The sequence below is a fragment of the Poecile atricapillus genome, chromosome 1 (assembly GCF_030490865.1).
Source record: "Poecile atricapillus isolate bPoeAtr1 chromosome 1, bPoeAtr1.hap1, whole genome shotgun sequence".
Taxonomy (NCBI): Eukaryota; Metazoa; Chordata; class Aves; order Passeriformes; family Paridae; genus Poecile; species Poecile atricapillus.
Window position 1 is genome coordinate 49,535,949 of NC_081249.1, and position 12,126 is coordinate 49,548,074.

Sequence of the window (12,126 nt, forward strand, 5' to 3'; positions counted from 1 at the left end):
ATACTCAAGAGAAAGAGCATGATGAGCTTGATGAATAAGCTGCACACAGACTTTGACATTGACTACAAAGTAAAAGAGAAATGGAAGAACTATTGTTCTTGCATATATTTAGGTGAACAACTTAATCCTGTCAGAACAAGTATTTTTCCCAAGATGAAAATCAAACAATTTTATATTTCCACACATTACCTTAGACATCTTTAGTTGAACAGAAAGGACAAAAACTTCTAATAAATGCAACATCAGATTTTTTTATTTACAAATATATGGTAATTCAACAATCACTCTCCATTCAGAGGAAAGAGTGATAGTTACATTTCCAAATGGGAAAAGAAAACTCTCTCACTTAAATGGATTCCACAGAATATTATGCCAACACCACTGAGCAAACAGATTATTCTTTGTATTTAGGTTTCAAAAAAAGCACATAATTTTAGAAACCAGCATATGGAAAGCAAACACATTTGTGTGCATTTAAATGCAGCTTCATATTAACCTAGAGAATTCACTTTCAGTATATGTCAAAAAATAAAGACAGCAATTGCAAATATATATTTATATTAGCTATTTCTCTAACGCTCATTTCAAGAGCTTAGAAACAAAATACCCTCTTCATATACCATTGGAAAGTCAACTAGTTGATTATAAGCCTCAAAAATATTTTGAAGTTATTACTGAAAATATACTTATTCTCTCTTGCACTCTCAATACTTGAAGCTGAAAATGTGAAAGCAGTTTTCCCAGCTACTTCCTTACTGCAATTACTTTCTTATAAATAAAAATAGTTATATGAAGAATACAAGGTATTGCTATGAAGACTAGACAAGCAAGAGTTACTCTTAGAAAAAAAACACACACACAATATTTATATTCATAGATCTACATCAGCAGCAATCACCTCTTCTTGTATCTGTGACAGTGGTTTCATATCTTCATTTGCTTCACATGCAGGTTGGTTGCCCAGCTGTTAGGGAGAGACAAAAAAAAGGGTCAGTAAAATCTAGCTACTGAAGAATGTTTGTGACAACAATTAACATTTTAAAGTTTAAAATAGTAATTTAATAATCAAAGAACATTTTAAAGTTTCAAATACTTATTGAAAATTATAACATACTAAGGCATACATTCTGAACCAAGCAATCCAAATTTAATAAACAATACAAATTTGAGTTGAATCCAATTATAGCACTGCAAGTATTTCAGGCCAAGTCATATTCCACAGAACATGCACCTTACCAAATTCTTGAGAATTATCTTCAGCATTAGCACAGAGACAGAGTGATAGTTTTTCTAAATTTACCCTTCAATAATGAAATTAAAATTTGCTAAATAACTGTAACAATATAAAGAATGTTTTTTATCCTCTCTGCATATCTTTGTAGGTATCTGCCAATACAGTGGTGTTTCACTAGAACATTCCAAGTTTAAATCACAGAATTAACACAAAAATGTGCAAAAATATCACATGAAATTACATAAAATTTCAAACTGAATATCAGTTTATCAAACCTTTCAGCCAATGTGTTCACATTCCAAACTAACAAATAACTAGCCAGGTTGATGTCTGATGCCAACTGCAAAAAACAGTAATCTGCATCACAGGCCTATGCTGTGCTGCCAATACATTCTCACTGCAGTAATTGCATCGCTGGTTTTTGTATTATTCAAATAGCTGACTTCAATTACTAATCACTAATTTGAATATTTTGTTCTGTACCTACAAGTTCTTACAACTCCTGATTTTACTTGTATCTCATACAATTATGTTTTGAGGTGCCCACTGGCCCAAGTAGATGCAGTCTGAAGGGAAGGGAATAGAAACGTTTCCTCACAGATCAGCTCTGCTTCTGAAAGGCACTGCTGTGACTTTATGGGCTGTAACGTCAAAGAGAGACTAAATAGCAATTCATCCATAATAAAATTACTTATCCAACTCATCCAGCAATATTTCCCCCCAAAAGAAAAGACAGAGACAAAAAATAACATGAGCAAGCTCCAAAGTGAATCTCTCACACATTTGCGTGCTTCAAATAGGAACAGTTACTTCAGTGTAGTCTTGTCAATAAGGAGATACATAGACACAGTATGACCCAGTGCCCTGGATAACCTCCAGATGGAAGGAAATGATTCTCTTCCTCCTTCCACTGATCACAGTGGCATCCTTGCATGTAACATTAGTCTCTGAATGTGCTATTACCCTCACGAAGTGTTGTGATGCTCTCTGTTTTTAGCTCGGGTAACACATAATCATTTCTGTGACTTCTCTTCATGGAAGTCAAAAAGAGCCTGCAAACAGCAACAGCATCAGATGCAGAGCTTCTCTTTTCCTGAGCTAGGTTTCACAGCCAGCAGCTGCCCAGTTCCTGCTCAAACGCTTTAGCATGAATATCCTGTTCCCTTCACTGCCTTCCCATCCACCGTGAGAAAAATGTGCTGAGCTCATACAGAAACACAGACATTTTTCCCAGGAAGTAATTCAGGAATTATTTCCCTTCCCTGATTCTTATCATCCTATAGAATTCCATATTTGCTACATAAAAAAAGAGCCATATGAAACTCCTGATACTTAACAAAATTAGGAGGTTGTCTACCATCATCTATGACAGCAGAAAAAAAGACCTAAATACCACTATACAAAGCCTTAACATCATGCGCCAATAAATCAGAATTCTGCAAACCATAAGAAGGAAAAAAATTATACTGCACCTTTTAATTAAGATCTGTAAGTAAACCAATTCCTCCTGAACTTGTACCTAAATGAATAACCAATTACAGACCTATAATTCCAATAATAATAGCATCACGAAAAGAAACCAGCATTTGTGCCATCTGCACAAGATAAACTAATTGCTTTCCAGGTATGTATCAGGACTGAATTAAATACATATTTCAGCTTTCTTTTTAAGAAAATGTAGACACTTTTTCAAAAAGGGTTCCCTTTTATCAAGACAAGCCTGCTTAGCACCTGACAGCTCCTTGACACCACTTTCTCAGATCTATGAGGGAAGAAAGATGACTATACCATGTTGTCTGTTCAAAACTGCATAATAACAAGTTGGTAAAATCAGCTACCAGTGAGTTAGAAGTTAGGAATGATTACCCCACAAAAGACAGAAACTGGCAATCAAACCTTGCTGAACCTATTCCCTAACTTAAAGCTAAACAAGAAAGCTATCAAGTGGCTCAGCTGTGCAAACACTTGAGGTTGTAGAGCACAGAGAAGAGCTACAGTCATGCACACTGCAGTTGGATTGCCTTACTTTTAAATCTGATATAGCAGTCGTTGCAGAAGAGTTTGTTGTTTCGGATCCTGACTTCAGCTCCAGAGCGGGATCCACCAAGGTCGCATCCACAGGCAGCACACTGAATCACACATGAATAATTAGCAACTCCTTCCAAAATACTAAGAAACAAAAATGCTGTTCAAAAGCAGCTCAGATTAAGCTCAACAAAGCCTGAACCATAACCCCACAATCACTAAAAGCAAATGTGCAACGATTAGTAGGTCAAAATGCAACCAACCCTGAGAAAGTATTTTAAGGCAACAACTGGACAATGAGTAGCAGAGATACACCAAGTAAGCAAACATAAAGCAGACGGTTTTTAGAGATTAGTTCATTAAATCTAATTTTTACTTTGGTTTCTCTGAAAACTACAATTGGTTTGGCACAAAAAAAATTTGTTCTCTAGATGGCAACAGGAATTTTGGCACAGAACACTTGGGTGTGCTACTTGCAGATTTCCATGCGGCACTATACACTGCTGGTGTCCTCAGTCCCTTGGCACTTGAAGCAGCAAATACTCAGGGCACTCCCAATTTCCTGGGTTTGCATCATCAAAACAAGTTCTGATTTGGAGAGATGGGGCTGATTTAATTTTCATTACATAAACACATAAGGGGCTTGACTGTTGCCATACTAACATTAAGCTATTTAGCTATGGTGGCTAAACTTGTACTTGCTGTGAATATGGACCACATCTGGAAGGAATGTAATCTGAAATATAATACTCCCCTTACTGAATTTACAAAGGACAGATAGTTTCCCTGCTTAATCAAGTAATGAATCTTTTAGATGGCAGTCTGTTCAACAGCTCATTAATTTTCAGAAATTTGGAAAACAGAAACTTGGCATTTTCTTAGATAGGTTATGATCTACAGGTGGATTGTCTCACACAGAATACATGTCCTGCAGAAAAGTGAATGGCAACTGATCACTATGGATTAGTCCTGTCCCTCCTGCTTAGGTAGGCAGGACCAGGAAGAGCTTGGAGTCAATCTCTAGTAATATTCCAGGTGATGCACTTGAGCTGGACACAGAAGACACGTGTTCTGAACTAGACACGGAAAACTTTTTCTTGAAGTCAGAGAAGAAGAAGGGTTCAACAGCACCTCCAAGTCATAGTCTAATTCCACATCTAGTCTGAGAGCAGGGGAACAGGACTGCTTTGCTGTTTTTTGCAGGCAAACATTTATTCTTTCAGCTCTGCAAATGTCCCAAGCTGATGGGAAATCATGTAAGTAGGTCTAGGTCTCAGTGCTGGGCATGAGCTAGTAGACTTAGTTTGTGACTAGGGCTGAGTAGCATTAAAGACACTTTTTGGTATTGTTCTGGGTTATCCGGCCACATTGAACTCTTCCAACATGCCTTTATTTGGAAAACAACACATGAATACTCTCTGTTAAGACTAGACTAGACTTGCTTAGAAAGGATGGGTCATCTTAAATGATTCAATTGCCAGGGTCTAGGCTGAGATTTTAATTTTTTAGAGGAGCTGCTTTCTCTGGAAGAAGTGGTTCAGCATTTTCTGATATTTTGCCACCTATTCAAAGAAGGATATCTTTGATCTCACAGTCAATGTGCTCATCTTGCTTATCAAAATCCTACTTGTTAGCTCTGGCATTTAAGAAACTTCTAGAGTGGAGTGCTAAATGCCTGCAAATGGGACTGCCTCATGGAAATATGCATGCTGTCAAGAGTAGAAGGCAAAGCAGGTGATTAGTAAGAACCCCTGTGAGCATAACACTGAGTAGCCATGCGTGCTCCTGATTAGTTCCTGTTCCTTCACGATGCGACTCCCAGCTCTCACCTTAAAGCAATGTAAATGATAACAAAGACCAAGAGATTCAATGATCATGGCTGCTCCTTTGCCCAGAATGTTATTACAGTATGAACAGATTTTCTTCCCACTGACTGACCTAAATATAGAATGAAAAACCTTAAAACCAGCTTGAAAATGTTTAAAAGACAAAGAAGAGTTATCAAATACTTTTTGAGATTAAAAACAAAAAACACATAGGGGAAAACTGGACTATTAGGCTGCTTGGGGAAAGTAATGTTATTTAGAGTCGATCTGAAAGCCATGGAAAGCTGAAGTGTTATAATTTATATCAAATTTACATAGGAAAAAGTTACGAAATTCTGTCACATTCTTGGCACGTATTTCATTGTATAAAATAGTTTCTACAAATAAAAACTGTACTGTTAAGTTTGGAGAGTAACAACACAGGTTTTGTGCTCCTGCCTTCTTAGTTGTGGGGAACTATCCAGAAGGTTAAGTTTTACCAAGCACCCCTTCCAAGTCCCACCATCTGCACCTTGTTAGATAAAAGAAGGCTAGTCCTGGAGATAAAATATTATGTTAACTCTTTGAACATAAGCCACACGGAGGTAGTTTCCATAGATCTACCAAGGTGCTAGCAAATAGAAGTGAGAACAAGAGAAGCAAATACGGTTAAGAAGGTAATTTTCTTACATCATCCAGAATGTAAAAGACTAGCTTAAAAAAAAAAATGGGGTCAATTTATCACTAAGTGCCTGAGAGTGTAAGAGCTAGTGAAGTAGTGTTCACTGTTGTTATATATAACACATGTAATTCTGTGTGGGATGACTCTCTAGAGTACTATCCTGAGGTATTTTTAAAATGTTTCAAGTACATAAAATAGCAGAGTTATCTACCCTACCACAGCTGAATTCCATTTTTGTTTCAAAATATGTTTCAATTCTTGCTTTCTCCTCCTAGATTAAAATCAACATCCTACTCTGTAATTCTCCAGGGTTATGAGCATTCCTGAGTGCTCCTCAAGATGATATTGACCACATGCCAGGAAGTGAGGAGGAGAGACCAAGATGAGGGTCATTAAGCGTGGGTTTCAGGAATCTTTTGTTAAAACAAACCAAGGGAAATAAATGTCAGAAATGCTATCTGGAACAGGCCTTTGCTAATCCGTTTGGTAACCAACACAGAGCTCAGAGACTGCAGATAGATTATTCAAGTTCAGGTTTTTTTTAACCAATGTCAAGCAGTGATGACAAACCTGGGGAATTTTCTGAGTGACTGGAGCAGGGAGGTAATACCAGTCCATACTTCCACTGTCCTCTCCAGCTAGAAGACTCCAGGTATTTGTTAATTAATCAATGTTATGGACAAGAATACTGCTGCAAGCCCAGCATAGACACAAAGTCTGCTCTTCAGTGCCATCCAACGTTTTTACCTTCCCGGAAAAAGGGCACCCACTCACCTGCTGCGTGTCTGGGACCCGGACTGGGAAGCAGAGAGGGGAGACTGAGCCCGAGGAGCTGTCTGGGACGTGGAGGGGGCTCTTGCAGAGGTGGTCACAGGAGGTGCTTTGCTAGAGGAAGGAGTGCACATGTAGGCTCGGTTTGAAGTGGACACTGGGCGACTAAAATCTTGACTAGAAGATAGAGATGAAGAGGATGCAGACTGGTTCAGCCATGAATGGTGCCTCCATGACCTCATTCCTGAAGAATCAAGATTGTCCAAAGACTCCCCTCTGTAACAGAGATACAAGTACCTCAAATGTAAATGGCAGTACAGATGGAGCAACAATGCTGATTTTTTAAAGAGAAAGCCATTATCCTTGCATTTTTAATATTTTCTAGGATGAATATGTTTGATCACTCTGAGCAATATTCTTCATGTACTGATTTAAAATGTATGAGTAGTGGATTATCCTTTGTGTCCAGCTGTAGTTCTCATGGGAAAAAACAGGCTAAGCAAAAGAGGTGGCACTTAACAGCTACTTACTAAAAGCAAAACACTTCACTGCAGCCTTATCAGGGTGTATCAAAACAGGTAACTATCAAAATCCACACAGCAACAGACCTCAGATACCAACTTTGTTTATGTTTTCTCCAAGGGATACCAGATTAAAAATAACAATCCACCCAGACTGGATAGCATCACACAGGTACAAGGTGTTGGCCCAATAACCAAACACTCTCCTGACTGATAATTCCTCTGTCTCCTAAGTGACAAATCCAACATTCAGACGTTAAATAAAGCAAAAAATAAACTATCCAAACTTTACGACATATTTCTGTGTTGAAAAAGGTATACTTCCTAGCCACAATAATTAATTTCCAAAACAAATTGCTGTGTTGAAATTCTTAAACACATGAGTCAGTCACAAGGCACACTATTGATTTCCATTGCTGCTATACCAACCAAGAAATGAGCAGCTGAGTTATTCACAGGTCACATCCACATTCCTTACTTGCAAAAAACCCCATTCAATCCCAGTTGTAATACAGCTATTTTGTCCTATTTGTGCAGTTATGCAGTTTACCTTACGGCATTTCACAGACTCAATTTGTTTCTATGCTCTGTAATATAAGCTGAGGTTCAGAATAACTGAAGAAAACTGTCTGATGAGAGACAGAGTTAATTTTTAATGTGACTCCTACCTCCTCATACTACTGCTGTACAGACTAACGGGCTCCTTATGTATGCTGGCACTGCGCTGCCTAATCCAGCTGCTGTCCGTGTGTAGAGATGTTTTCTTTCTCATTTCCTGAAGGATTTGCTGTCTCTCCAACTCTGCTGCAGACAGGTTTTGCTCCTTCTGAGACTTCTTCTGTGACTCACCCGTGTTCCAGGACCTTTCTGAATACTTGGTCTGGGTACCTGTGCAGACAACATGTGCAAACATCAGCTAGACACCCCAAGGCACAAAAGCAGTTATCATTCTGTCAGCGCTCTGGCTGTAATTCCAAGAGCTATTGTTCATCACTCCATTCACAAGTTATTCCAGGTCCCTTTTGCAGCCAGGTAAAACTAACCAATACAACATTACTAAAATTTTTTTTGTTTGTATTGCCATTAATGTAGTCTTTACATAATGCTTAATGTAAATGCATTTTCCTTCACTTCCTAAGTGTATATGCATAGGCATTTCTTGTAAATACTCCTCTTTTTAAAAGGGTATCACCACTTTTTGTGCCATAATTTGGACTCTTCCTCCAATATAAACTGAACCATGTGTAAAATACATAGTTAAACAATGGGATACACTCTTTAAGAGTTCATACTCTTCTGTAAGTTGTCTCTGTTTATAAGAATTTCTTTCTTTCTGTCTTCAAGGCACTAAACACACTGCTTTATACTGCTTTATATAGATATAAAAGGGAGAAAGAAATCTTTCAGTTATTTGGATTATGTGTTAACTACTGAGTTGAAATGAAATTTATAGTATAGATGGTCTTTGAAAATTTGGAAAGGTAAACAAATAAGCAATCTTTCTCCAATAGGTGTTGACATATCAGAAGGCAAAAATTTTTTATTTCCTAGATTCAGTACCTATTCTTTATAGTAAAAATAATTAAGAAAATTATTCAGCAATTAGTCATTCAATTGAAATTTCAATCCTTTTAAATGCTGCTCTGACTATAGATTTGCTCTTGGATTTATTGGTGATTATAATGGATTATAAAATACTATGGAAGTTTACTTTCTCTTTAATTTCAATGACAGTGCTTTAATGGATGAAAACAACATTTTTAATCTGCAATATATCCCCTAATACATCTACTTTTCTTTGATTACTTGTGTAATCAAAGATACTTTGATTATACTTTGTGCACTTGTGATTACTCTTTTTAACCATGTTTTAGACACAAAAGTAGTTTGCAGGCATTTTTGACTCCGACATATTCATAAAATTGGTTTGTTTGCTTTGCACATAATTCCTCTAATACAACCAAAGTCATGGAACTGAACTGGAGTCCAGGACACAAGCCATTGTGACATATTGAGAGCTGACTTCTTGCTCTGTTATTACTACACTAACTGAAATTAAGAAGACAAAAAGTTGAATTAAATACATTAAATTCATCATCTTGGTACGCTCAGCTTTTTTTTTTTTTTTTTGGTGACAGAGTCAATGTATCAAATCTACACATACCTTCAGTGATATAACTGCATGATTGATTTTATCTCATGTAAAAATCAGTCATTAAAATTTAGGCATGTAAGAGCCATTTGCAATCACCATCTTCAAGAGAGTAGTTAATCATATTTGTCCTTGGCTTTTATGTTGACTGTATGATTTTCCTCTTGCTGTTGAAAGTTCATTAAACTGGGGCATAGTATGAATTTATAATGCAGCTATCAAAAAGAACACTAAAAAATAATTTTCTTAGGATGGCTATATGTACACATCTAAATCTTTTTCTTCCTAGTCTCCTCCCTCCCTTCCCCGAAAATTAAATATCATGGAAATTACACATTACTTACCATTTCTGATTGTGTTAAATTCATTCAGTTCTGTAGTTGACTTTGATTTATTCCTAAGGATATAAAAAGATTAATTTCTCTATCTTAATTACAAGACCTCATTACAGACAAAGCTCTTATCATTGCAGATGATAGAACCAGTCCTCTCTTTATTTCACCATCCCTCCCATCAACAACTTATGCTGTACTTAAAACAAGAGGCAAAAAAAAACCTAAAGACCTATGGGAAAAGAACATGTCAATATTGAGATGTCAATAGATAATCACAAATTAAAAGTTAAAATTTTGTACTGAAAGTTGTCAGTGCTTCAGGCATAAGGAACTGATCATTGTACTTGTTTCAACAAAAACATGTAAAAATCCAAGTCCTTTCCTCTGGAAGCTTTGTGAAGACTACGGTCTGACAAAGAAGTGAGAACTTTCAGAGCAGATTTACAATTGATTTGGCTTAATGAGAAACTTAAATCATACTTCAGCACTTTTACTAGACTGTAAGCAAAACACCTCCTCAAATCCTGCATGCAAATTGGTTTTGGAAAAAAATTATTGTTCACTGATTATACCTAGCAGCATAATTTTTTAATGAGTTTCAGCCAAGAAATGGCATTCAACAAATGTCACATAAAGGGAGACATGGCAAAAAGTTTATTTTCTGACAATACAGAGCAGGAGCTTCATCAACACCTCCATGCTGTATCAAGTAGTCTCAAGTAGTACAGCCAAATTTTTGGTTTAAAATAACTCAAAAAGAAAGGATTTAAAAAGAAATACTTTGCTTGGTCCTAACTCAAAACTGCTACATTAATGTGTTTACATGTACAGCTTTGGCTGTACAACTGTGTTTTGAAGGAGTCTTGTCCTTTATCTGGAGACAAATGAAGCATAAACTGGATCACATCTTGCTTCTTTAAGTTCTTACTGACTGTCCTATGGTGTGGACCGATTTTAATATTTATTAAAGAGATGCAAGTTTCACAGCTGCCTGTAGTGAAGAAATAATCAGTGTCCTCCTCACATATATAACCAAGATGTAACTACTTAATGCATGCTCCTTCTGAAATTAGATCTGGATCTTCCACTAGTAACAGATTCATTAATTGTTACTTGTAATTTAAATCTCTCTTTATATAAGAGAGGTATGCTCAATTCAACTGCAAGAAGTGCTCAAATACACAGCACAAGTCATCCTTCAGAAATACTGTGAGATGTGATGCAAAACAAAGGCTTGATTTGTAAAACAAGAGTTTGCAACTTAAAAATAACTTGTGTAAATTACAAGAGCAATATGCATTACCTCCCTGATAAATATGCTGCTGCTGCCTCTTACTTACCTTCTTGTTTACTCTCTCAAGTTGCACAACCCTAATTGGGATGACTGCACCTTAGTTTGTAGAGCGCGCTATGACACAACCACAAGATATCCGAAATTGTTTTCCAGCCAAGTCAGTTTAGTACCACCCACATATTCATCTCATCTCATATTATGTTTCTCCCCATAGAATCCCACTGACTGATGCTTACAACACAAGGTATAATTTGACAAAAGTTTGGCCTCTTGTTTCTTCAATATGAAAACATGCCATAAAAACTGCAAAACACAGCAGCAATCCAATGTATACATTTACCTGCTATGACTAAAGTTTGTTAGAATTTTAAAAGTTTTCTAACAAAGAAATGGTGGTGTTACAGTCAGTGTTGAGATTCAATATTGGATATACCTGTCAGCAAGTGACTGTCCAGGTTGCTCCTCAATGGTTTTAGAAACTTCATAACGCTCATAATGCCTGTTGGAGAAAAAAAAGAAACATTATGTTCATATACAAAAAGACATACTTAAACACAAATAATAGTTCATAAGGGAAATAATCCAAAATAGATCCTTAAGGGAAGAAAAAAAGCAGTTTAAATTAAACACCCCAAACAGGTACAGTTCTTTAAGTTCTAAAGTTCTTAATTTAACATCAGAAATTCAACTGATAAAAGAAGGCAGAAAAACCAAAGTTGTCATAAAAACTGCCCGAAATTACATTTTTGTGAAGTGACAAGGAATCCAAGCATGAGCATGCCAAAATGGTTATTGCTAAAGATGTTTCAACTATGTATTAATTCAATTTCTTATTACCTGTCAATGAGAGGATGGCCAGCTCGATCCTCTATTGTTTTAGATACTTCATAGCGCTCATAATGTCTAGAAGCAAAATAAAGATAAAATGCATATTAAAAAAAAAATTCTAGAAATTGAACAAACTGTAAGTATTCCCAGAGAAAACTGAGAAAATTCAAATGCGTTAAAAGAATCCCAAAGACTATGGTGCTGCAAAAATTAGAAGCATCAGTATACAACAGTTATTATCTCATCCATTTTAAAGTGAAGAGGAAAATCTTGTCCAAACACAGCAGATCTCTAAAAATTACATTTCTATTCTATAAGAGTGTACAGGTGCAGTTTATAAATTCACAAAGTTCCACAGGCAACACTTTTCAGCTGCCTATCCCCTCCTTCAGTCCACTTTGCAGCAAGTATCATGCCTTTGTGTGTATTTATATAACATTTCAGATTTCAAGTCTTATCTTTGGATATCATCTTATAGC

General features: G+C 36.4%; 1 protein-coding gene across 14 annotated transcripts in view; it reads right to left on the bottom strand.

Annotated features, from left to right (window-relative positions):
* Window positions 1-231: 231 nt before the first annotated feature.
* The window catches only part of LMO7 (LIM domain 7), a 132,439-nt gene continuing 120,544 nt past the window's right edge, over window positions 232-12,126 (bottom strand). For all 14 annotated transcript variants that reach the window (XM_058831125.1, XM_058831133.1, XM_058831120.1 and 11 more), the window contains 8 exons: window positions 11,657-11,722; window positions 11,253-11,318; window positions 9,535-9,587; window positions 7,707-7,926; window positions 6,521-6,793; window positions 5,089-5,197; window positions 3,261-3,363; window positions 232-964 (listed from right to left, as the gene is read on the bottom strand). In XM_058831125.1, the coding sequence (XP_058687108.1) occupies window positions 942-964; window positions 3,261-3,363; window positions 5,089-5,197; window positions 6,521-6,793; window positions 7,707-7,926; window positions 9,535-9,587; window positions 11,253-11,318; window positions 11,657-11,722 (913 nt within the window). In that variant the 3' untranslated portion in view covers window positions 232-941. The remainder of the gene's footprint in view (window positions 965-3,260; window positions 3,364-5,088; window positions 5,198-6,520; window positions 6,794-7,706; window positions 7,927-9,534; window positions 9,588-11,252; window positions 11,319-11,656; window positions 11,723-12,126) is intronic.